Below are 26,975 nucleotides of genomic sequence, written 5' to 3'. Positions count from 1 at the left end.
CTTAGATCAAATTTATAGCATGTAGGTGTCCCACCAAACTACAAAATCCTCGACTAAAGTAGGTTTTGGTATTAAAGGATGAAAGTATACCTTGAACATGATTTCCTGTAGAAGTAATCAACTGATGTTATTAAGTTTGGATCAAAAATAGATAGTTGATCATAGAAAGATGAGTTCAAGGAATACAAAGGTGGACATAGGATTGTTTGAGCAAGGCCAAACTGATAAGCAAAGTGGTTTGGGCAGTAGTATTCGAACGTATATTTATTATTATGTGATTGCTTGAATGGTAGAACCAACATTGAGATCTCTAGAAATGAGAAAATATTTCCATACCATAGCTTCAAGGTCCTCCGAAGATATATCATCTAGAGGAAAGAGGAGCATTGATGGCCTTGGGGCTTGGAGGAAAGTGCAAAGAAGGGAGTTGGTGCGATGAGTCAAGCCTTCGTAGAACTTTTTGTAGTTTTTGATAAAGGTAAAAGTAGGTCCTATGAAACGAGCATAATGGAGACCGAGGAGAGGAATTTCAAAGATCTCAATCAAAGGGCAGATCTCTAAAAAATAGTCAGAGCCAAAGTTGAATGATCTAGAGAGGACCTCCATAGCTCTAGGTGTCTGAATTGAAGTTTTTAGGCTTCGATAAAGACAACTTAAGATTAGGGGTGCCAAAGATATATATTAATCTTTGGCTAGGGCAGCGACTAGTCAGATATGAGACTTTAAAATTTTCGTCGATTGATAATAGAAAAGGAATCTATAGATGTAGACAAAAAAGAAGGAAATATACTCGTGACTGGAGACTTGTCCGTCTTGATAGCAAAAGATCTTCATATAAGAAGTATAACTGATAGTTTTGCTAAAAATGTGGCCGAAGTCATCCTCAAGGGTCTTAACTAGGGTGTTCATGTTAAACAACTCACCGATGGGTCTAAGATTCAAAAGGAACCCTAAGTCTAGACGGCTTGTATTAGACATTCCAAAATTGAGGTGTATGGAGTTTGTCAGGGAAGATTAAAAGCACAGAGCAACAATTAATCAAGGGCTAGTTGGCGATGGAGGGAGACTTTTAAAAGATAAGATGTCTAAGAGACTATTTGCTTTTGAGACAACAACTTTTTGATATGAGACTCAATAGAGCCAAAGATCCCAAAAGTGGGCCTTGGTTGGCCATGGGTGATGATTGTTCAGGTTCCTCTAGAATGAAGTCTTGAAACTCGCTCGGACTCTCATATAGAAAGGCTTCATCATGATAGTGGGAAAGAAAGAAACAAGACCATCAAGAATCTCAAAATAGAAAATTAGCTGAGAATGAGAATACTTGAAGGGTCCTAGATGAGTACCTACAAGTTTATTCGCTTGAGAATGGCAGAACAAACAAGGTCTTCTGGTCTTCGTTGAGAAGCAGCCTGGAATGGAGCTTCAAAATTCATGAAAGCAAGGTGGTCTGCAAGAAGATAAGTACAATAACAAGGATCTGAAGGCTAAAGGTTATGGTGGAAAGGTTAAAAAAGGAAGTTGATTATAATTGGATGGTGCTCCATGCCAAGGCGTAATATGAAGAGATTTGTTTTAATTATGAGATCTTCGGCGATCATATCGCAATAGCTTTTAGGAGGCGATCTATACTATGTACGTACATGGCCTCTACATTGAAATGAATTACATAGTTTCTATATAATGATAGAGACATATTTAAGAAAGGCAAGCATTCCGATAGGTGGATTTATTTGAAATACCTTTTGGCACCGACATTTTGCACAAAGTACAGATATGTGGTACATCTCATCATTTTTCCTAACCAAAGTCTGATAGAACACGAGCTGCATTGTTTATACCACATCTCAATTAATGATGACATCCAAAGGGTAAATGCATACTCAGCCACGTGGCAAGACTAGGACAAGATAATGATGAAGGGTTTCGAGCCGTACACCTTGAAGTGACAAACTAATATAGTTAACCTAGAGGCCGTAGTTTTGACGCCCTCTAAATCCATCTGGGAAAATAAACTGGGTAAGCTTGGGGACGGTTCAATATGGGATCTATATGATGCCTCATAGGCCAAGTGATGAAGGCATCTATTGGGACAGTCTAAATAGCCATCAAATACATACCAAGCGAAAACCAACTGAATGCAATTTGATGCTGATCAGATTCAATGGCCTATGGGATGTCCCTATCGATCTGGCAAGAAATTATGACAATTATTGAAACATGGCGAATCGAAGAACGGTTGGCTCCAATTACTAAAACCATGGAAAGGTGAGATCGAATATGGATAGGTATTGACACTAGAGCTAGGTGGTTACTAGATCGTTAATAATGATATGTATAAATAGTGGGATGTAACTCTTAGAAAAGAACCTTTTGAGCAATCAAACACTTGTCATTGATCTTCATCGTTACTTTTTTCCCCTTAATTTACTGTTAATTTACTTGCTTAATTTATCCTACTTTACTCTAGTTTGTCTATAGTTCTTTGAGTATAATTGTAGTTCTAGCTACAACCTACCTCCTCCTCCTTCAACAAGTTGGTGTCAAGCTATCAGGAACCATGTTATCAACCTTTTACCTTTTTTATTTTCTGGTTTTGACCCCAGTGGCATGCCCGTGCACTCACACAAACTGACCAAAAAAGCAGGTGCCATTCCTCCCTTCAGTGTAGAATCCAATAGTCAACAAATATTGAAAAAGTAGTAGTATGCTCCTGTGAAAAGCAATGTATACCCATCCTGCAAAGTTGAAGACATAGCTTAAAGATATTTTAGAGCCTTGGGCTAAAAAATTAAGGAAGAATTTGAAGCTTTATGAGTTGGTGCGAGTTGTCGGTTTTTCTAAGAAAAAAGTGTTAAGTACTAAGCACGCCTTGGTCTCTTACGAATTACTCGGATGTGACATGTTTGGGCAGCTCGATGCTAGGCTCTGGCCATTCCAGGCAACTGATATTCCTGAGAAACATTGAAAGCAAACTTATATTGTGGTGGGCAACCAGGCATGTGTGAGCATCCTTAATCATGACTTGTACAATGTTCTTTCAACTTTCTCCAAACAACCGAGCTCTATTTGTTTCCTACAATATTAATGGAAATACGTCGTAACTTTAAATTTCGATGCTTGAAGTTCACTGACTATGATTTAACTTCATGGATTTTTTTTCTTTTTTTTAATTGATTTAAAACTGACATAATGCTCAGCATTAGTGTACCATGTAGTTGTTTGTTGTTTCTCAAACTCTTTTTGGGTAGGTATCATTTAAACTACGTAGAAGCAATCACACAAACTTGAAAATTTGCCTAAAAGAAAACCCAATTCAAAGAAAATATTTTCTTTTTAAGAAAAACAGATGAGTTGAAGTACGAAAATAATGAAAAACAACAATAATAGCAGTAATGATAGTGGTGGTGGTAGCACTAATAATAATAATAATAATAATAATAATAAAGATGAATTGAATGATTTTATGAGGCAAAGAAGGAAAGAAGGGGCATGGTAGTATCAATAACATCCTATGTGAATGGAGCTTGTGAAGTTCAAATCTAACAAAGGCTTCACCAATGGAGAAAACTAGTGACTTTTTGCTTCATTGGAACAATGCAGTAACATTATTTAACTTGGCTAGGAGTCGAGGATTTACACGTGGTCTTAAGTGGCTCTAGATCATAGCTTTCTGCATATGCTAAACCCAAGCTAGTAAAGATTTCTGTTAAACCAGGCCTACTTGAAAGTTCATGGAACCTCATTCTCCAGTCCCAAACGAACCCGATGGGCTACAACCTATAACCTTAGCGCATCAGTGATTTGTTGTGATTAGACCTGCTCAGAAGCCGGGCAGCCGCCTGGCCCCCCCAAGCCCAGTACATTTCGGATAAGCCCGGCGTTGGTTTTTAAGCCTAGCAGGCCCGATCAGACCAACGCTTTAAGTCTCTCCTTTTAACGGGCCAGGTTGAGGTTAGCATCGACCCGGCCCAAGCCAAATTATGTAAACTAATATGAGAATTAGCCCATAAGGGCCCATCCCGAATTGAAGTCCGCAACACCCACCGACTTCAATTTGAAAATTCAAAAAAAAAAAAATGGATTGGAACAGAGGAACCGCGTTCCCCTGCCCGATCCATCGGCCATTGAGAGGATAATGACGTGGAGTCATGACCGGTGACGACTCCACGGGTGAACGACAATTGGCCATTGGGTCCCGCAAGACCGCCGCTAAGATCGCGGGCGGATGCAACGACAACGAACTTATTCTCCATTCGAAAACTTTTAAATCCTCTCTTTGTTAGTGATTTATCACCACTGAGCTCCCTCCCTTCTTCTTCCTCACCTCTGGTGACCGACATGCCGCCACAATCGAGCTCCATTGTCGCATGAAGTTTCCGCCTCTTCTCTTTATTTTTTCCGTGTGCTCTATTTCACTATTTTGAGCTTCATCGCCCTTCTTCCATCGGAATCCATCACCACCGGCAGAGATATGTCATCTCAGTTAGTTGCTAGTGAGCCTCTTCTCCTCTTGCTCCCTTCTTGACCGAAGGAGCTGCCACCTAAGGCAGCTGGGGGCTTTGTCTCTTTTTCTCTTGCATGGTTGAACCATTGTGGCGCCTCGCCGCCGGCTGCGCCACTGTGATGCAGTCCGCGCCACCGCACCTTAATTAGGCCGCACCACAGCCAGGCCATCAACCACCTTCTCTCTGTTTTCTCAATTAAGCAGGATGAAGAACCCCTGTTCATTCTCAGTTTGGGCCGAGAGGAAAGAAAAAAATGATTTTCTTTTCTAGTTGTTAATTCTTATTTTCTGGCCCATGGGCCAGATCTAATGATGATTTATGCCACTATGACAAGCAAACCCAGACCCTCGATTGAACCCAGATTGAGACTCTCTTTCCTTCCTCTTTCTCTCTCTAAGCCTCTTTCTCTCTTAGAGATTTGAAGCAAGATACAGATGGGTTCACATTTATAAATCTTTCAAAGTTGATACATACTGGTGTGTTATTGAAAAATGACCCATTCGTTTTTTCATCTCAAGCTCGATAAGTGTTTTTTATGAAAGACTCAAAAGATACAGAATGGGCTGTTATCATCAAGACTAAACCTAGAGACTTGTAAGATATTGAGAAAGCGTTGGAACTAGAGGATGAGAGACTTACGTTCAGTGTATGCCTTACAATGTTATATCTACTGATGAACTAAATGCTACAACAATTTTGATTAGGATGGATGTTGAATGGGAGAATAATATTGCTTGATTCTTATTAGTAAGAAATATTTATAATGTGTAAATTGTGTGAAATATTGTCTTCTTTTATCATGTTCATTTAACGAATATTATTTCTTATTAATAATTCATTTAGTATTGTATTTAATATTGTATTAACTGATATTGATTTTTATTTTGCATACTAGGTAACATCATGCATCGTGAGAAATATTCAGAGATGTAGAGTTTCAGCATTCTCAAGTTGGATCATCTTCTGATCAGTTCCAGCAATCCCATCAGTCATCCCAAGGCTGGTCCCTCGACACGCCAATCTCAACAGCCTTAGGCAGGGTTTTCCTCATCTGTGCAGCAACCCTAGTTCTAGCACGAGCCTCCTACTGATTATCCAAGCAAGGAGGTTATTATGGATGAATTACATATCCAAAGTAATTCAATTAAAATACTATATTTTTATTACTATTATGATTTAAATATTTTATTATGTTTATTTTATTTTATTTAGTGCATATTTAATAGTTTTGAATATGTTTTTTTAATGTATTTTCGTAGATGAATACGGGAGAGTGAGGATGGAATGGGGACCCACACAAGCAAGGGATGGGTGGCAGCTTGGTGAGGGTTATAGGATCATTATTTGATGCAACTAAATAGGGCAGCCCATTAAGAGAGCTCGAAGTATATTAGCAGGTTTTTTAAGATCGGTTGAGCAGAATGATCAGCAATGTTCACTCAACTGTGCTAACTAGAATGATATGCTTCCTTCGTATAAGGTTGAGCTTCTACAAGTTGTATAGATAAAGAATTGAATTTGATATTGTATGTTAATTTGCTAACTATCAAAAGTATCTAATTGTATTTAACATTTGTAATATTATTTACTTTGTTATAGAGTAAGTTTGTGTTTTCTCAAGAGAGCCATAATAAGGTACTGAAGTCCCTCAACCACAAGTGGAAAGAATTTAAGGAGAAGTTGAAGAGGGATTATAAGAGAGAGGGTATGACAAAGGAGAAGATTGCTCATAATTGTCCTCCTGATGTATACCCTCATCAGTAGAGGAAGCTTATTCACTATTGGTTTTTCGAGAGAGAATAGGTTGTGTATACTCTCTCAATAACCTATATTTTATTTTTATTAATATAGATTGGACATATATACAAGATATATCCCATTGTCTGCTTTATTTTGCATATATATTTTGATATCAGTAGAGTTGCACAAGCATCTCAATCAGTTCTTCATACATCAGGCTCTAAGAGTTATGCAAGGTGTATAACGAATTCATATGTTTCTTTAAAAATTTTTGGCATATTACAAACTTCTTGGTAAATTTATTTATTTTTTATTGAAACACTTATGCTTCTTAATAAAACTATATATCATGTATTGTGTACTATGTACCATGATATTATGAGTCTTATTGAAACTCTTAGACTTCTTTACTTCAAATTGAAACTTTAAACTTCATATTTGAACCATGTATCATGTATCATATTTTATATCATATAATGTTTATCATGAACCATGTATCTTCTATTATATATCATGTATCATGGACCATGTATCATGTAGCATATACTTTTTTTTTGTATATGAAAGACCTTGGGAGGGAACTAGGTGAGGTAGAGTTTTATATGATGACTCATACCCACCGAGATGGCAACTTTATTTAAGAGAAGTCGAGAGATATAGTCGTACTATTGATAAACGATTTGTGCAACAATTTGTAGTTTCTTTTTTTTCAAACATTAATATATGATTTTTTTTCTCTTAAATATAGAAGAAGGCTACATCCCTTATTGTGGAGCATGTCGGCAAATCATTATCATCTTCAGAGACCAATCACATCAAAACTCAAATGTTCACCGTATTGATGGAATTGGAACGTTATAGTTGAGTGAGGGGTTATAGGGTTGGAGTTACCCTCACTCAGTTATCTGCAGTAAGTAGATATACCCCAATGTTAGACAGAGTAGTAGCACTGTAAACATTCGTACGCTGGAGGCAAAATTGGAGGAGATGAGGTAGAGCCACCAAATAGAAATATAATTCTTGAGAGTTTAGCTTGACCATAACCATATTACATCCTTGTTGTAGAGGTTTGTCCCACCTTAGGTAAATAATTACATATATTTGTATATTTTTAGATAATTATCATGTATATTTTTGTCTAGATTTAATGATTTATAATATATTGTGATTTTCGTATTCTTAACTTTTAAAGTTTCTATCTTTTTCTTATAGATTTCTGATACCTTCAGTAATTATAGAGATGATGATGATGCTACCATGGACCACTGATAGCCCTTAGACTTTATTTGTGGGGAGAGTTTAAATATGTATATTGTTATGTTTTTCGAGCACATTGAGTTGTAATAGACATTCAATCATGTTTGACAATGTGAATATTGGCTATTTTTATATATGATACATATGTTATGTGACTTTTGTTATATACGTGTACGGTGCATATATATATATATATATATATATATATATAATATATATATATATATATATATATATATATATATATATATATATATATGCGCGTGTGTGTATATGTGTGTGTTTAAGTTTTTCTATTTTTTAAATATTTTTTTTTAAAAAAATGATTATGTTTACGATGCTTTAAAGTGTTGTTGAAAAGGTAAACTAACGATGCAAATAAGCTTCACAAATTAATGACGCCACTTTGCGTCGATAATTATCGATGCTTATTTGCATCGTAAACTAGCGAGGCAAAGTGGCGTCGTTAATTTGTGATGCTTCAAAGCATCTTTGGATGTCATGTCCAGACGCTTCACTTACCGATGCATATTAAAGCATCGTTTTGATAAACACGCAACGCAAATCAAAAGCGCTGTGATATTGCTTTTCCACATTTGTATTGCCGGCACTTCTTCGATGCTTTTTCTAAAGCATTAGAGCATAATCATACGATGCTTTTAAATATCAGCAGATGACTTAACAAGTGCCGGCAATATCAGGTGTTCTAGTAGTGATACTACTTTCTCTAGTACTGATTGTGGTGTTCATAATACTATTCCATTCTAGCATAAGATATTCTATTTATATCTGAATCATTTTATTTTGCTACGTCCTGTTCATGCACGGAGACGTTAGTGCAAAGTTATGGATTCATGCTGTTATGTGACAGGTCATTTTTACAGATCATCAGGATTCATTCTCTTATGAGCGCTAGGAAGCAAGGTTGGTCATGCTACTCCTTTGCATTTAAAGAGAAATCAAACTGGGATGCGGACAACTTGGGACCATTTGGTAGCTGTAAGGTATGTGGGTGCATTTAGAAGGGGAGAGCCAAAATGACCGGATTTGCTTGATAAGAAGGGAAAATTGGACTCAACTCCATGCAGGTTCCTCATTATTTTGGGCATCCCTTGAAGTCAGGATATGGGAAGACTCGCAGTTTAGGGCATTCGGGTATCCATTATTTTATGCTGTGCCAGTGAGATAGAAGTTCTCTCGCTGCAACTTGTCAGGTCCTTTACCTATTAATCATGGAGCTCACCGCAAATGATGCTCCAACGAGTAAATTGTGCTGAAAAGAGTGCAAAGCTTACGATTCTATACATGAAGAAAGAATCACGCATGCAGCATTCTGACAGCAAAATTGAAGAATTCAGAGCCGTGCCGAAAAGAACTGTTGAAACATCAAGTCAGTCTATAACATGATCTCTTCGTTTCTGGTTTATAGAGTTAACGACACTGAATTAAGCTTAATGTATCACCATGAGCAAAATTCTCAGCTTTAGTGCGTTAATTTCTGCTAGTTGCCTTGTAGGAAACCTGTTTGAACAAACATAGTTAGTGCTGCATACTCTCTTTTTTGTCCGCTTGTATCTTACTCCTACATGAATCGGGAGAGATGGCCCGCACACCAGCACACAGCTTGTTCAGCGGCTTTCGACACTGCAAACAAAATATGACATACGAGGGCTTAAAATTTAATCAAAAAAAAAGAAAAAAAAATCAGGCTCCGTCCGTGTTCTACTCTTGAGGCTTCGAATAGATGACGGGGAAGTTCCAATCTTGTAAAAGGAAGACCAACACAGAGGTGGAAGACGAAGAAGCTCAGAAGAAAACTAGACTGCCTTGTATCCCAATTTCCATGGCTGCGTTACCATTTTTCTTTTTTTGGCCTAAATTCTTTAATAAGAAAGAGATCTCTCCCTCGGGAGTTCTATGCGTTGGCAACTGCCAAATGGCAAGTATTCAAATATTAATTTATTAGTGACCCCAACACAAGGAGAAATCAGCATGTCAACCACTCTCATACTCAGAAACTAAAAGCCAGCCTTCCATTTTATTCCATCAAAACATAAGATAAACATGATAATACTAGACCGTTAATTACCATGCAGGAAATCTCCTAATGGTTTGCATAATTTTTCACCAATAATAATAGAAAATATTTTGTCCAAAGTTCTCATTATTTGTCTCACAAGAGAACATGATATTTAAATGTATATGTTAATAGATGCTCTATCAACAGATTTGACAAAGTTTATGAGCAAAGGGGCGTGTACTGATTTTGAAATAGAAGTTCTTGACCCCTGCTCAATACCCATATGCAAGAATCAACTCAATCAAGTTCCCACAGAAGTCCGTTACCTTGACAGCATGCACATCTGACTTTTCCCTTGCAGCATCCAAAATTCATAGCAGAATGTGACCTGAAACAATGCCACCATGCTTCTCAAAGTTAGGGTATTCTAACAGTAAAGTACCTCCTTCTTCATCTGTCCAATAAGAGGGGCAAAAAAAAGGAATAGATAAAACTGATGACAATAAATGCTGAAGAAAAGATTTGTGCATTCACGAACAAGGAGAGACAAAGAACCAGAATGGAGTTCACCAACCAAACTGAACGATTTGTCTTTAGAAAAATGTGACAAGTCAAACAAACCTATCCTAAATATGTAGCAAGACCAAATCTTGCATTCCTATCGTTCTGAGATCTAGAACCTGGTAAAAAAATTTATCCCAATTCAAAGAAAATTTTCTAGAATAAAGTTTGAGATGACCGAGTTAATAGGTTAGAAGAGTGCTCCAAGCACTCGGCAATTCGGAATAGTTATATGGCCACTCTATGCAACCAAGTGGGACAACCAATGGAATCAATTCCAATATACCCAAATTAACCAAAAAACCTAGTTTCCGGTAACATTTATTTCACTCATACTGCAACAAAAGCATGATCTACTTTGATCATAATATCCCAACATATAAGCAGAAAAATTAACTAATTAGTCCTTCAGTTCAGGGACAAGTATTTGGACAATTTGACCTGTCAAATACGTGTTGAGAGAGAGAAAGAGGGAGAGAGCATACGGGGGAAAAGAAAGCAAGCACAGCCAGGAGAATGACATCGAACCATCAAATTAGTTAGAGAAATCAGTACCAGCTTGCTATTTATTCCCTAGTGAAAGCTCAAACTAATCCATAATATTGCTTTAAAATAATTGATAAAACAAACTGGATGAACTTGCAGATTTTATAAACCTAGAACACAAAGCATCTGCTGGAGACCATTCACGGAAGGGATAAACTTCCACAATTTTAGGGGCCATGCTTGCTTTTCTGACCATTCTGGTGGCTATTTAATCAATCAATTTTCCTCACGTTGGTCAAGAAAAGACTGGTAACAAATGTTTCAACGTCAAGTTCAAAATTTATCTCAACTTAAAGGCTCCAAGTATAAAACACATGGAACGATGATTGAGAGAAAAAATATTAAAAGTTATGGAATATTTCATCAACTTAAATTCTGATTATTATTTAAAGGTAATTTGTGATGCCACTCACACCCTGTATCTACAACACTCAACAACATGCACTTAATAATATAAAAAATAATATCAGGAATTCTGCTTCCCAATTCTATTATTATAACCATTAGGCAGCCAATGGATATATTGTTGAGTTGTTTTTCAAATTCAAATCTTTATATTCTAAAGAATTAATTCTAAAACGGCATTCATTGATTGAACATTGAATTGATCAAATAGTGTACTTTTATTGCTCTTATTATCTATTTTCTGTGCTATTGGCTAATAATGTTGGTGGAGACCCAAGGTTTTAAGTGCAAGTATTAGTAACTTACCAATATAGTACCATACTAACACATGCTAACTTATCCATGCTTTCTTTTCTGACCATTCTGGCAGCTCTTGAATCAACCCAATTTTCCTTGAGTTGGTCCAGAAAAGACCCGTAACAAATGTTTCAACATCAAGTTAAAAGTTTATCTTAATTTAAAGGCTCCAAGTATAAAATACATAGAATGATGATTGAGAGAAAAAAAGAATATTATAAGTAATGGAATATTTTTGATCGACTTAAAATCTGATTATTATTTAAAGGTAATGTGTGATGCCACTCACACTTTGTATCTAGAACACTCGTTAACATGCGACAACATGCACTTAATAATATAAAAATAATATCAGGAAATCAGGAATACTGCTTCACAATTCTATTATTATAACCATTAGAGAGCTAATGGATATATTGTTGAGTTGTTAATTTTCAAACTCAAATATCTATATTTTAAAGAATTAATTCTAAACCATCTCAAACAATGAATTGATCAAATAGTGTAATTTCATTGCACTTATTATCCATTGTTTCCTGTGCTATTGGCTAATAATATTGGTGGAGACCCAAGGTTTAAAGTGCAAGTATTGCTAACTTACCAACAGTACCATACTGACACATGGTATTCCTGCTACTGTCAGCATAGTAGAGCAAATATATCATACCATAATGAATTGAGGACTCAGCTAGTATCGGTCTCCACCGAATATCTCGGATTGGATTGACCGTGATCCCCTAACAACAGGTTAGTCCAGGTAGGTATAGCTTGATGCAGACCAGCCGAAAATGGGATAGTGACCATGACAATCTGGCAATCAATCATCATGCTCTCAAAAAGCCCCCTACCTACCTTTTTCTGTCATATCTTTTGAATGTGAGGAGGAAAGAGGAAGAAGACAAAGAGAGGTCAGCCACAGCCTTCTCCAAGCCCAAACTTAGCATACATCTAGGTAATTTCCTCTCCCACCTTTTTCTTCTCTGCTACTAAAATGGTCAAAATTCATTAAAAATCACGCCAAAAGCCTCATCTAACCTTAAACAAACGGAAAAAAAACCCTACAATATTAAAGGCATCAAAACTATTAGCAAAAAATGAAAAAAGGGGTCCCATATGCTACAGGGACACCACAATATTTTTTTAAACCTTGGTAATTACATAGAGATACTGATACAATACACTATTTATGATGAGTATGGACCAGTATGCACCAATAATTCAGTCTATTGTTAAGACTTAGCAATATTCAGATATGGGTTTTCAATTTTTTCAGCATGATAATGGTCTGTCATAACATTAGAACAGCTAATGGTCTCTTAGGAGATGTTACATAGCTATAATGACAACAATGAAACCATGGTTACATGCAATGGTTGCATCATCAGTTCTTTGGAAATTGTTTGAATGTATTATGCAGGTAAAAAAGAAGTGGATGAAAACCATAAGCAGCCACCTATCCCTCTATCATGATTTCACAAGCTCTAATATCACCTGCACACGTTGAATTTCAATCTCACCACCAAATCAGTTTACCCTAATGCAAACGAATCATGGAGTGGAGGATGGAAACGAAGTGTGTTCATGACTAAAAGTCAAAATTTAAACCCCTAATGGCTCCAACAAGATACATTTTGGTTAGTCCTTTTATTCCTTAATAGTAAGCTCCATCATTTATTTTCTCATTTCTTCTGTTTTATGAGCGACTGAATGTGCAGGATTGGGCAAAGAACCATTAAATCATGTCTATTCACTTGATCAGGGTTATTTGGACACGTAACATGGGTTTCAAGTGTCCGATTATCTAGAAGAATCTGACACGAGAACTTCTTAAAATTGGGCACACACATCTTTATCCTATATATGTATGTCGAAATATGTATTAATGCTTACATATAATAAAAGATGAGCTGTATTTATGCTCCTTTACTTAAATTTTTTTTAATAAAATAATGGTTATTATGATGTTAGAATTAAAATAAAAGTCCTAAAAATGTAAAGAATAATAATGGCATCATAATTTGACAGTCGTGAAGTGCCCCAACTGTCCAAGTGTCCAACATGTCTAAAAAGCCAAAATTTGGAGTATCCAGGTAACACTACTTCACCAGGCATAGCTGGATTCTAAAGAACTACAGACACATACATATATTATGGATGTATATTATAAATTTGTACATAAATTTGTTTTTTCATTTGTTTGTACATATATATACATATATATAAGTTGCCCTGAATACATAACACTGATACATATATACCCTCAATTGTCATTGATAAATTACCTCTCTACATAATTTGAAAATGCAGGCAATGTTATACTTTATAGAACGAGTCAAATGAAGGTAAATGTAAAGCTAAAGCCAACAATATGATATCCTAAGCCAATCATATCCTTTAGCTAAGCCTAGATCAAGTACAAGACACCAGACTAAGCAAGTGAAACTTGAACCTAGACCAGTCCATCTGTCTGATAACAGTAATGGGAAAAATTAGTCAATCCACATTATTCTCTTGACAACGCTGTTGAACAAAAAGGTCCTAAATGTATATCTGGATATGGATATTGCATGGCACCTTAAGATTCCAAAGTTCTCCCATATATAAAAAATGCTTAAAGGGTGAGAGAAGTCATAACAAATATCAATCAATAAAAATACTCTGGGTCCCCATTGCTCTAGTACCACCACAGCAATTATCCAACTTATCCACTAGGACTATGGAGAGTCAACCCCAACTAGTTTGGGATTAAGGCTTATTTGAGTTGAGTAGAACCACCATGAGCGTGGAATCTATGCTACCCATGTCCTATAACTCTTTCTCAAGAAAAGATCAATCCTGAAAATAAGGACATTTACCACCATTATCCCCTTCCTTTCACCAAGTTCACTGAAGTTATGGAACTCCCGACCCTTCTTATATGCATTAAATCATATCAAACATGATCTGCCAAAAGTTAATCTTATATCATGTGTGTTGACCTAATGGATTGATTTTGATAAATTCAACTAATGATTTTGTGTTATTGGAAAAGTAAAATTTATTTTATAGGAAGCAAAATGAGGTTAAAAGGTTAGAGAAGCCTAGAAGAACAATTCTTAAAGTTGGAGAAGTTTTGGAAAAATTTTGGGAGATTTTGAAGTGGACGAGTCGGTCCCAGCACAAGTCGAGTTGATCCCAGAATGGCCGCATACAGAAAATAAAAAGTAGTAAAAATCAGCCTTCTCACAAGTCGACCTTAGTAGATCACGATCGACCCCAACAATGACCACAGGCGAAAGATAGAGCACAGCGAAAATGAGCAGTTTGTTGTGTCGACCCCTCAAGAAAAAGAGCCGACCTCTGAAGATCAAAAGTCAACTCCTGAAGAAGTCGAGTCGACCTGTTTGCGCCTGACAACAGTAACGGCTAGTTTTTCTGTGAAACCAGAACGGCCATATTCACCTCCAATGGCTCCTTCAGCCTCTCTAACGGCTAGAAACGTCTTCCAACTGCATTTTGAAGATATAAATGCATGATTTCACCCAAGGAAGACAATAAGAAGAGAAGGACTAAAGAGAGTGAGTGTATGAGGAAAAAGAAAAGAAATTCAAGTTAACCACAACTTCTTGAGCTTCAAATTGAGGATCAATCTGAAAAGTGACCCTTTAAAGCCTTCACCCACTTTAAAAAGAGCTGTCGAATATTGAGAGAGAGAGCTTCAACTTTCTATCATTGAGTTTTTCCACAACATCAAGAGCGAGCAAGAAAGGAAAAAGGGAAAGAGCTGAATTCTGTTCACCAACATCCCAACTTTCAAAGCAACCAAACTTGAACTTTAACGGCATTAATCCAACCTTTGTAAAGGTTACTTTGTATGTATTTTCTATCTTTCTTTTGTGCATGAGATTAGAAAATCTCGTGTGGTGTTTCTTGGTATGGCTAACACTATGAAAAATTAGCAACCTTGTAAGGTTTGGTTGTACCCGTGAAACAGCTAGGTTGTGGTCGATTATGCTAAAAAAATCGACTAAATTTTGCTAAGCTTGAAAATCAGCAAGAAATTCCTAAGGTTGGAACTCCGGGTTGGGTTAGCTGTACCAGTAAAACAGCTTGGTTTTGATTGATTGCTAGAAAAAATCAACTGGATTTGATTGTGAACAACAAAAACAACTGAGTTGTAATCTTGCCTATAGATTATAGTGAAAAAAAGCCTTGGGCAGTGGATGTAGGAGCTGAATTTGGCTCCAAGCTACTACAAAATCTTGGTGTTTAATTTGTTTGAGCTTGTTATTATTTTCTGCACTAGATTATCATTCATTTTATTGTATATACTTAAATTTTAGATTTGTTTTACTTAAGAATTATTTAAGCTTATAAAAAGTTTTGAAAACCCAATTCACCCCTCTCTTGCGTTGTCATCTTGGGCAACAATTGGTACCAGAGCAGGTGCTCTTGTATCTTTTGAAGACCAAACTGTCTAGAGCTCAAGATCCATATGGCAATCTTAGGAATGTCTTTTGCTAAAGGACTCCTTTATTAGGCCTCCTCTTTTTAGCAGATTTGATTACGCTTATTGAAAAGTTAGAATGAAAATTTTTATTCAAGCACAAAGCTATGATATATGGAATATAAAAGTACATGGGCTACACATGCCTACTAAAACTATAAATGGAATTCAAATTCCCAAATACGAAAGTGAATGGGACAATAATGAAAAGAGATTAGCTCAACTAAATGCTAAAGCAATGAATATACTTTATTGTGCACTTAATAAAAATGAATTTAATAAAATTTTTACATGTTCTTCTGCTAAGAAAATCTAGGATAAATTGGAAATAATCTATGAAGGAACCAATGATACGAAAGAATCAAAAATTAATATGCTATCACATAATTGTGAAAGGTTTAAAATGCACTCTTATAAATATATTTATGAAATGTTTTCAAGATTTTTAAATATTATTAATGATTTGAAAACATTAGGAAAATCATATACTAATATTGATCTTGTGAAGAAGATTCTTAGATCTTTGGCTAGGTTGGGAAGCAAAGCTGACAGCTATTTAAAAGGTAAAGGATCTAAATGAGCTACCTTGGAAGAACTCTTGGGTTCCCTCATGACCCACAAGCTGAGCATAATGAACCAAGAAGAGGATAGCAATGAAGGAAAGAGAATCTTAGCATTCAAGTCCTCCAATCAGAAAGCTGGCACAACAATTGATGAATCTGATGCTGAAAATAAGACCTATCCTTAATCACCAGAAAATTCAAAAGCTTTCTAAAGATGAAGAAAAAGCTAGAAGGAAGAAGTGAAACTCAGCTGAGAGGGAGCTAAACAAAGAAAGAAAGAAAAGGATGAGAGAAAAGAAAGGTTCGGCTAAGGAGGAGCCAAGCAAGAAAAAGAAGAAGAAAACTTGAAGCGACAACGAAGATTTGAGCTCCAAGGAGGAAAAAAAACAAAAGATAAACAACTTTTGCTTTACGGCACAAGAACCTAAGGTAAAATCTGGATCTCATTCTGATTTTACATTAGATGAATTGCAAGATGCTTTTGAAGATCTTGTTGAATTAAACAATTAGAAAAAAAAAATAGAGAACTTAGAAAAATAAACTCCAACAATCTGAAGAAAAAGACCTATTTTCAAAAGAAAAAGATCAATTAACTACAGAAAATAATGATATGAAATTAAAATTAGAAAACTTAAATAGTAAGCTTTCAACATTCACACATAAGAAGAAGAAATTAGATCACCGTTTATAAAGCATAATTATTTTGGAACAAAAGAACATATGGCACATATTTGTGCTCTTAAAAACAACACTAATATCGAAAATAAGAAAATCTGAGTTCCTAAAGGAACAATAATTACTAGTCAATAAGGATTTAAAAAAATTTGGATACCCAAAATCAAACCTTAATCAATATTAGGGTATTTTGATTTTAACTTGAAATTATTGTAAGAGCTGAAAATTAAATCATGCATATCTGAAAAAAACAAAACCCCTAAAATGGAGCAAAATGAATTCCTAAAAATGAATAAATAATTCTGAATTTGTAAATAAGTTAGAACTGAAATAGTGGATTGTATTTGATGAATCCCTTTGTGTTACCTTACATGCTTTGATTATATGATACTTGTACTTAATGCCATATTACATATTGTAATGTTATAATACTTGCTGAAACTCATCAATTATTAGCCCTTATTTGACTTTGGTTCTATAAAATTTCTTATATTTTTAAAATAAATATGATCTGATACTTTGAAATATGTGTTTTCTATATCCTGATTCCAAATCTTAATGACTTAAGTTGAGCTGCAATGCATAGAAAATACATTTGTCAAATTGTTAATCTGAAAGTTTTATTGGAAACTTTTTACAAATCCTGAAACTTTAAAAGAAATGACAAATTGAGGGGCAGAAAGAAAACTTAAGGGGGAGAGATCATATCGAACTTAATAGCATAAATTAAAGAATTCTACAAAAAGAAGGAGAAAGAATACTAAACATATAAAGAAAAAAAGTAAAAAATAATTCTCTCCATAAGCCTCATCTGAAATTTAAATTTCAAATTTATTCTGATACACCTTGATGCTTGCTATTTAGTTGATACATCAAGTGCTTCAATTAAAAATCCAATTGCAATATTTGATGTTTTTAGCACCAATGTAATTAATCTTGAATTGCTCTAATTTAATGAAAAAGGGGGCGAGAGAAAGTTAACTATTGCTAATTCTGAAATTTTTTAAGCTTAACTCTTGAACCCCAAGTGGTCTGATACATCAAATTTGAACGACTAAAAGCTCTAAATATGATCTTTTTTGCTTGCATCTTAAACTCTTCAATTATCCTGAAATTTGATCGGGACAAACTTAATATTGTTGTAATTTCCTTGACATTCTCTGAATATTAAAAGGTAACTTTTTGATGTTGTCAAAAAGGGGAAAAATTAGGTTGAGTATATGCTTAATTGAATAGATGATTGAGTTAATCTGAATATTTTATAAAGTATTCATGAAGTATATTTTTAAGGCATATATTTGTTTAGTTTATGTTTTACATAAATGAATTAATTATGCATAAATCCCAAAAACACAATATGTTTTATTTTGCATATACTCAAAAGTTTTGTCATCATCAAAAAGGAAGAATTTTGGAAGATCTTGAAGTGGACGAGTCGACCTTAGAGGATCATGAGTCGACTCCTGCCGAACACGAGTCGACCACAGCACAAGTCGAGTCGACCTCAGAATGGCCACAGGCAGAAAACAGATAGCAGTGAAAATTAGCCTTCTCACGAGTCGACCCTAGTGGATCACGAGTCGACCCTAGTGGATCACGAGTCAACCCCAATAGTGACCACAGGCGAAAGACAGCATAGCGAAAATGAGCAATTTCTCTAGTCGACCCCTAAAGAAGTCGAGATGACCCATCTGCCCTTGACAACAGTAACAACTAGTTTTTTTGCAAACCCAAAACGGCCATATTCACCTCCAACGGCTCCTTCAGCCTCTCTAAAGGCCAAAAATGTCTTCCAACTACTTTTTGAAGATATAAATGCATGATTTCACCCAAAGAAGACAACAAGAAGAGAAAAAGGATTAAGAAAAGTGAGTGGATAAGGAAAAAAAAGAAATTCAAGTTAACCACAATTTTTTGAGCTTCAACTTGAGGATTGATCTGAGAAGTGACCATTCAAAGCCTTCACCCACTTTAAAGAGAGCTTTCCAATATTGAGAGGGAGCTTCAACTTTCTATCATTGAGTTTCCCCACAACATGAAGAGCGAGCAAAAAAGAAAAAAGAAAAAGAGTTGAGTTTTGTTCACCAAGATCCCAACTTTCAAAGCAATCAAACTTGAGCTTCAACTTCAACAACATTAATCCAACCATGGTAGAGGTTACTTTGTATGTATTTTCTTTCTTTTATGCACGAGATTAGAAAATCTCGTATGGAATTTTTTGGTGTGGCTGACACCATGAAAAATCAGCAACCTTATAAGATTTAGCTGTACCCATGAAACAGCTAGGATGCAGTTGATTATCCTGAAAAATCGACTAGATTTTGCTGAGATTGAAAATCAGCAAGGAGTTCCTAAGGGTTGGACTCCGAGTTGGTTTAGCCGTACCAGTAAAACAGCTTGGTTTTGGTTGAGTGCCAAAAAAATCAATTAAATTTGGTTATGAGCCCGAAAAACAACTAAGTTGTAATCTTGATTATAAATTATAGTAAAATTCCCAGGGAGGAAGCTTTGGGGAGTGGTTGTAGAAGCTGAGTTTGGCTCCGATCCAGTATATAATCTTGGTGTTTGATTTGTTTGAGCTTGTTCTTATTTTTTGCACTTATTTATCATTCATTTCATTGTGCATACTTAAATTTCAGATTAGTTTTACTTAAAAATTATTTAAGTTTATAAAAAAATTTGAAAACCCAATTCACACCCCTTCTTCGGTTGTCATTCTGGGCAACAGTGTGAGCTTCACCAATCCCCAATCCTAACAGGCATTTTTCCAAGAAAGCCCTACTAATTTCTTCAACAATTATTCCAGTATAATCCCCCGGCACTTCCTCATTTCCCAACAAATGTTGTTTACACGAATTACCTTTTTTGAACTTACATCTGATCATTCAGAAGATTTTAAACTATGCCACTGCAAAAAAAGGTCATTAGAGACAGCTTCAATTGAAGTGTTTATAACCCCTAGATAACATAATCTGACCTTCAAATCAATGAATCTTCAAGGGAGTACAAAGTACTAAACCAGTAAGCCCTTAACATTACACCCAAAACGTTCAAAACAATTAATAGTCTTGCCTTAATCCATGCAAATTTCTGTCAAAGAGCAAATCACTACCCCCCCGGTGCCATCAAATGCTCAAAGCAAACAATGAAATTAATATAAACAAATTCAATTTGTCATTTTTGTAAAACAAGATGAAACTTCCACATAACAAAGCTGAGTGGTATGCACCCATCAACCTTTTTTCTCCTCTGAAACGTACACACGTCCAACATCTTCACCCTCAAGGCAAGAAATATTGGGTCTCGTTGTCTCGTTGCTTAAAGCCCTTTCCTAAACCAAAGAAACCCATTTGATAGGAGCCTTAAACTAAGGCCTCCTTGGTAATGCTTCTATATTCTATTATTTTTTTAGAAACCCAAGAAGAAAAGTGAATTAAAACGAACACACAGGGATGAAACCTTTTTGTATTTGAGCATGTCTGTAAAATTTTTAGATCTCCTGGTGGCAAAAACTTACTGCTTTCAAAAAAAAAGTGAAAACAAAAGCAAAGAATACCAGAAGTTTTGGCAAATCTTACCTACAACATCAATCTTCGTGTGGTATTTAACAAATTTTTAGAGGGAGAAAACATAAAAACAATAACTATGCCAAACAGGCCCTAAATTATCTACAAAAAAGATATAATCCAATTGATTCTACCATTTTAAACTCTTGTGAAACTACCACCTCTTGAAAACATACCATATTTCATGTTAATTCATATTAACATAACTCTCAAGGTTTACTTTCCAAACAACCAACCCTTTGCTTACTAGATTTGGCACTTCTAGAATCATAGACTGCAGCAAAGTTAATAATATGCCAACATTCATGAAAGCATTTACAATCAAGGAACTGAGGCAAGTCCTCTTTTTCAAGACCCAACCAGCACATTGATCGATAATCCAGTATCCAGCTTAGCCAGTTAATCAGCCTCAGATTCCAAAATTCTTCTTCTTGGAAAAGGGCAACCAACATTGCATCAAGGCTACTCAATCTAGTATGTGAGTCAGTGTTTTGTTTTCCTTTTCTGAGGGTAATGAATCAGTGAGAAACAGTCATAAATCACAACTAGGAGTCTCCTTATATGTCTGTGCATGACGTCCCATGGCACATCAATACCAATATGCTAGATCTACCTTGAGCCCCATGACAACCCTCACTGCTGACTTCTATAGTTAGCTCCATGCAAAACCATTTTCACCATCCAGTTAGGTCTATTAAAATAAACATTATATAAAAGTGAATATTCAGAAGAGTTTTATTTTCATCACCTCCAAGCCTTACATTTATTATCATACAATCATCATCATTCACTTCAGGGTCTACAAGCACTAATGCATGTCAATATTGGAGCAAGCCCAATAATCAAATTCAAAGCTTTCTCCACACAAATTCCTAAATCACTTCACACTTTATGATTTAATTTAAATAATAATAGTATGCTCATGTTTATTAGTCCATCATTCTCCATCAAATCTTCAAGCCCGTTTCATTGAATCAGCAATTGAGTTTTCAGACTCTTGTATGCATGTCGGTGGCCCAGGTTCCATCTTTCAAAATCCTTTATGCATGCTAAGTTCTCAAGTGAGTTTGGTCCAATAAGATATCAAGTCCGGTCAAGCATTTATTTTGTTGATCTATGGAACAAGATGGAAGTCAACATCACAGGGATTTCAACAAACTGATTGCCCTTTTTATTAAAACAAAGATACACCTGAAAAAAGGATAGGTTGGATGGGTGGGGCATGTGTGCTGAAGAGGGAAGGGGGAAGGGGTGAGGGCAGCAGATAAATAGAAGCAACTTGCAAATGAATCCGTAAGACAGCCAATGCACTAAGAGGACATTCTCAAATCTCGATAGGAAAAGGAAAAAAAAAAGAATGTTAAGCAAAATAAGCAGAAAAGAGATATATCCACAGGAAATTTGTGTTCCACCTTACATCAATCCGTCATATATCTACTCTATATATTCACAGCAATTGAAATGTTCAAATCCTAATCATGCTTCATTCCTCCATATAATCTTCCATTTCTAATAATATCAAGATATTCTTGTGACTGCATCAAGCAGTTAAATCTGCTGGATCACCAAGTTCTCTCTCTCTCTCTCTCTCTCTCTCTCTCTCTTCTCCCTCTCGAGTCACTTCCAATAACCAAACCCTCAATCACCTCACAAGAAAACTCTTGAATCACTCAATATTAATCGATAAATAAAACAAGCAGTCATTAAGCAAGTGGGCCCATATCATCCATACAATTTATACTTAAATAACTTAAGATCTCTTCCAGTACTTGGCAAAATAAACACCTATTACTTATTTCCCAAAACCCTCAGAAGCAGTGCATCAGATGCTATACTTCATTAAGGCTTTCTACCCAAGCTCAAGATTTTTTCTCATGTTCATCCTCAAATCAAGGCCTTGCATTGGACAGAATCGTAGGAGGACATAAATTGCTAAAAGAAACAACTATAGTTTGCATATGTAACATAATAAATCCATCAAAGCAAGCACATAATAATTGTGAGTGAACTGGAAAGGACCTCATTCATTTATTAAATGTAAAAATGTACTGAACAGGCAAGATTCTTATATTGCGCTAGAACTCACAAAAAAATTAATTGCACCAAACACTAAATGAAAAATGCCTAAACAAGTGAGTCATAACATGCATTTTCCTAGCAATAAATTTCACACCATAAAGTAGGTAAAATCCAAGATCCCGGAGTTAATAATTACATGTTGCACGTAATCAAAATATTTGGCAACTTAAAATAGGGTCGTGATATTTAAAATATGGCATGCCCTCAAGAATAAATGTTGACAGCAAATGAAGGTCTCAAGAAAATGTAGAGTAGCTTAGTTTGGACCTGAATTTGCAGCACAAGAAGCTGATATATTGGTATCATTCGGAAGACTGTTAATATGACTCCCTATAGCCCTCCCATCACTTGTCTCTGTAACTGAATGAGTTTGAGCGCTATTCGAGGCAGAGGTTCCAGATGCTCCAACATTTTCTCTTGTTTCGAGGCGCTCTATCATGCGTGACACAGTGGCAATTCCAGCATTAACCTCTCGCCTGACTTCAGAACCAAGATCTGCTATAGAAGTGCTTCGGGTGAACAGCCTCTCTTTCCATCCTCTCGTACTCTTAGTTATTGATTCTTTGTATCTAATATGAAACAGATACAACAGCATTTTATTTACAATCATTACCAAACTTTTGAGCACAAACAAAAATTCAAACTACCTCATTGAGACCGCACTGAGGCGAGATTTTAAGGACTCTGAAAATGAATGGAAATCAGATGGTCCTGCTCTATCCTGGCTGACGGGCATAGACTGACCAGCAAAAATCCTGTTATAAAGTGAGCATCCAACATTGTCTTAATATCCAGAAGAATAGAAGTGTATACAGAAAACACAATATGTAACCTCAATAGGTCCCGAGAAGTACCGGGGACTGTTAGCAGCAGCAACACTATTTCCAGATGGCAAGGTAGTAACTTGATCAGCTTGACCTGTGCTTACCTCATCCTGGTGTATAGATTCCACTTCTGTAGCAGCAAGGGGAATTGATGGAATAGCAGCAGTGATAGCTGGGGCTGGTTCATTTTCCCATCTATGAGCAGAAGATGCAGATACAGAGCCAATAGAAGGTCCACTTGAAGGCCCTGAGAAAACCAGAAATTGTGATCGCCCCTGAGACGCTGACCTACCCTGCGGACTCTCTCTTCTAGCAATGTGATGTACTCTACCCATTGCAGCAGCAGCATTTAAGTGTTGGATAATACGCTCTTCAAGTTCAGCATCATCCGCACCGACTGGCAACTATACAGGAAGTTGGAGGGGGAAACTGGAATAAATTGATAGCACTTAACTCATGGCGACAAGAGTATGAAATGAAACAGAATAATCAATGGAACACGCACATGCTGCAATTCAAAATCTCCAAGCATCGGGTGATGGAAAATGGTAGCATGGCGCGATCGATTAACTCTGATGCCCCTCTCTTGTTCCACAGCCTCAAGTAGTTCCTGGCTGTTATTATTGGCAGCAAAAATGGTATCAAGAAAAGTATTTAATTAAGACAGTAAACTATTTGATGAGAGAGTCGAAAACATGTTAAATGAACCTTGTAGGATCCTTCAAGCTAATGGACTGCCAACACATGGGGCATTGCGAGCTTCTTTGGCACCTGGATCCACAACTTAATTAGCATGGCATACAATTATAAGGGAAACCCAACAAAATGAGCTGCATGTATAGATTGGCACCCGAAGGCTGACAAAGCTGTACCACTTTATATAAAAAAGCATAAAAAGGCAGACTTATTGGGTCATCAACCATTCATTGCAAGTTTATAGTACCAGGTAACCTCCAAACCTTGCAAGTCCTATAAGCAGGCAAGTATTAAGAAAAAGAAAAGAAAAGAAAAGAAAAGAAAAATGAAAAAGGATGGATATGAACCCCTTTTTATCCATCGGAAGTTACTTTCTAATGAATGCTATATCAAGAACAAACAGCATAACACATTCCAATTCTTAAGAGAACAACATGGAGCACATAATGGCCGGTCTCCTCCAGTCATGGATCATTATATGGTTATGGTGCAACTGCTTTAGTGTAAAAAAGAATGACACTGTGTAACGTAATTACTTAATCAAGTTAAAAGAGCAAAAGAAACTTTAAAGAACATCCTTTCCTTGAATTGTAAAAAACTGTACATAGTATGCTACAAAGAGAAAATTTCACTAATCCAAGCAATAATTAGGGGGAGCGATCTAAATATCAATACATGAATAAAATGATCAACTAAAATATCAACATATTATGTATCAAGATTTAAATGATTATCACTCAACAGGAACAGGTAATTTTTACAAGAGTGGTACATTTCAAACAAACATAAAAATTGTAAGAATGTCTTCCTTTATACAAAAGAAACAGTCCCTCATGACAATTTGTTCCCTATATTTATATATTATTGCATACTTCTGAATGTTGAAAAGAGAAGAGGAGAAGAAGGAGAAGAAATTTACAACATGCATAGACCAGCTGAGAAAGTGAAAGAATAAATCCAAGAGCCTTCTCTTTTCGATTGGTAAAAACCTTATGCAACATTGCATATACCAATTAAAAAAAAAAATCGATAACACATATCACGGCTAGAAGGGAAATCCAAAAACAATGATGGCATGAAGGGCATACGCAATCACCCATAACAGGAAGATGTCTACCCAAACATAATTCTTTACCTGGCAATTTCAAATTATCAACAATTCAACAGAACAAAAAACCGCATTGGCCCCAGATATAAAAGTATCAAATAACAACCAGTCACAATAAGGAAGAAAATACCATTCAAGAATGCACTGAAGATGGAACTCATGCTTGCAACCAGTCGCCTGAACAATCAACAAAGAATAAATGCTAAGAACAGTCTAAACAACCATAAATGGCAACCAAGACACCAAATCATCAATATGAGATGGGATAGTTAAGGATCATCAAATGCACACCGCCGAAGGGTCGCTGTCACAGAAGGCCTCAAGGCATATGCTGCAAGCATCATCGCAGGCATCCTGGATGCCCCCTTCAACGAACGCGGCTGCAGATGACAGATGGCTCTCCATCTTAGCAGTGTCCTCCATCCTAACCCCCCCGCTCCCCCCAACCCCTGAGAAAGAAAGTTGGACAGGTACCTCCATAAACAAAAAAAAACAAATAACGCGCACAAAGGCTGTAATTATAAGCCAATAGATGTTTCATCTTCCTGGGACCCGGTAACTTTATCGATAAAACCGATGGTCAGTCACCAAACCAAACCAAAACCAATAACGGTGCCGCCTTTATTAAAAATTATACATGATTTTCCATAAAGATTTCGTCTTTATAAAAAGAAACCCGATATTTCGAACATGCATGCCAATCTAATCTAAAATGCATAAAAATTGGCAACTGATCATAGAGAAAGCCCTAAACAAAAAAAACGAAGAGATGGAAAAGCGAGGAATATAATTTCATCCAGACGAGTCAATAGAACGCAGAAAAGATTAGAAAGGGCAAGAACTAGAAACCAAAGCATACCTACAGCGAATTTCCCTGGATTAGGGTTGCGGAATCGACGAATCGGCCCTGCTAGCTAAAGGTAGACCTCGAAATCCATGGGAAGGACGACAGTGTTCCAGGGGATGTGACATCTAGGGCGAGAGGAGATAGAGAAGAGAGGAGAAGGGAAAGGAAGGCAGCCGCGTCTCTCTCTTTCTCCTCTTCTTTTCCCCTTATCTCGGCTGTGGAAAACAAATAAAACAAAAAGGAACACCTTTAAAGCACTCCGTATGGATAGAGTTATCGTCGGGTAGAGTTTAGAATGTTGTCGAACAGCTTTTAAACTCTCAATTATCTATTATTTTATAATTAGTTAAATGATTCTGCTAATAATTCTATGTTAACGAACTAAACAAAAATTGTTATCTACCAATAAAAATATAACAAGAAATTTTAACTATTTCAGAACTCATGGTAACGATATTCTCCAAGTTATTGAAAAATTATTGACTGATTATCAATTTTTTGTTGATCAAAATAGTCTCCATAAATGAACCAATCATGAATCCTACTGAAATTTTGGGATTTGTTTCAGTTATTCAGAATTAATGCGAGAATTATGTCTTGTTGTTGGTGGCATTTATTGCCTTGATTGTTGTACTTAGCCGTAATTATTTTTACATAAAATAGTATTTAGCAGGATGGAGGGATATTAAAAGTATGCATGTTGGAAAAGTCCAAGCGGACAGCTCTCTCCACACCTCTCAATTTTCTACATATCAAAGCTCCAATGGTTTTGATGCTTCGTATTTGATCTTGAAAATAGA

General features: G+C 36.0%; 1 protein-coding gene across 5 annotated transcripts; it reads right to left on the bottom strand.

Moving 5' to 3' along the window:
* Window positions 1-8,847: 8,847 nt before the first annotated feature.
* Window positions 8,848-26,410, bottom strand: LOC103713514 (E3 ubiquitin-protein ligase RHF2A-like). Of its 5 annotated transcripts, none has more exons than XM_039116375.1 (10): window positions 26,188-26,410; window positions 25,620-25,777; window positions 25,459-25,505; window positions 24,233-24,295; window positions 24,030-24,138; window positions 23,555-23,928; window positions 23,348-23,455; window positions 22,968-23,269; window positions 9,849-9,976; window positions 8,848-9,146 (listed from the first exon to the last, which is right to left on the bottom strand). In XM_039116375.1, the coding sequence occupies exons 2-9, from the start codon at window positions 25,749-25,751 to the stop codon at window positions 9,894-9,896; spliced, it is 1,218 nt and encodes a 405-aa protein (XP_038972303.1). In that variant the 5' UTR covers window positions 25,752-25,777; window positions 26,188-26,410; the 3' UTR covers window positions 8,848-9,146; window positions 9,849-9,893. The 5 variants fall into 5 exon arrangements, with proteins under 5 accessions (XP_038972303.1, XP_026662931.2, XP_038972304.1 ...); XM_026807130.2 differs by having other exon boundaries at window positions 8,866-9,146; window positions 9,849-9,910; window positions 26,188-26,407; XM_039116376.1 differs by lacking the exon at window positions 8,848-9,146 and having other exon boundaries at window positions 9,517-9,976; window positions 23,555-23,771; window positions 23,856-23,928.
* Between the last annotated feature and the right edge of the window lie 565 nt (window positions 26,411-26,975).

This window comes from Phoenix dactylifera, unplaced genomic scaffold (genome assembly GCF_009389715.1).
Source record: "Phoenix dactylifera cultivar Barhee BC4 unplaced genomic scaffold, palm_55x_up_171113_PBpolish2nd_filt_p 000089F, whole genome shotgun sequence".
Taxonomy (NCBI): Eukaryota; Viridiplantae; Streptophyta; class Magnoliopsida; order Arecales; family Arecaceae; genus Phoenix; species Phoenix dactylifera.
The sequence above is the reverse complement of the archived record's forward strand: the minus strand, read 5'-3'. Positions and strand labels throughout refer to the sequence as shown.

Bases quoted from the DNA above. Each gene is read 5' to 3' on its own strand.
- LOC103713514 (XM_039116375.1), bottom strand. From the start codon at position 25,751: ATGGAGGACACTGCTAAGATGGAGAGCCATCTGTCATCTGCAGCCGCG. The intron at 23,929-24,029 runs GTGCGTGTTCCA...CTTCCTGTATAG, and splicing joins GAGATTTTGAATTGCAGCAT to TTGCCAGTCGGTGCGGATGA. The intron at 23,270-23,347 runs GTAGTTTGAATT...GTTTCATATTAG, and splicing joins CTCAGTGCGGTCTCAATGAG to ATACAAAGAATCAATAACTA.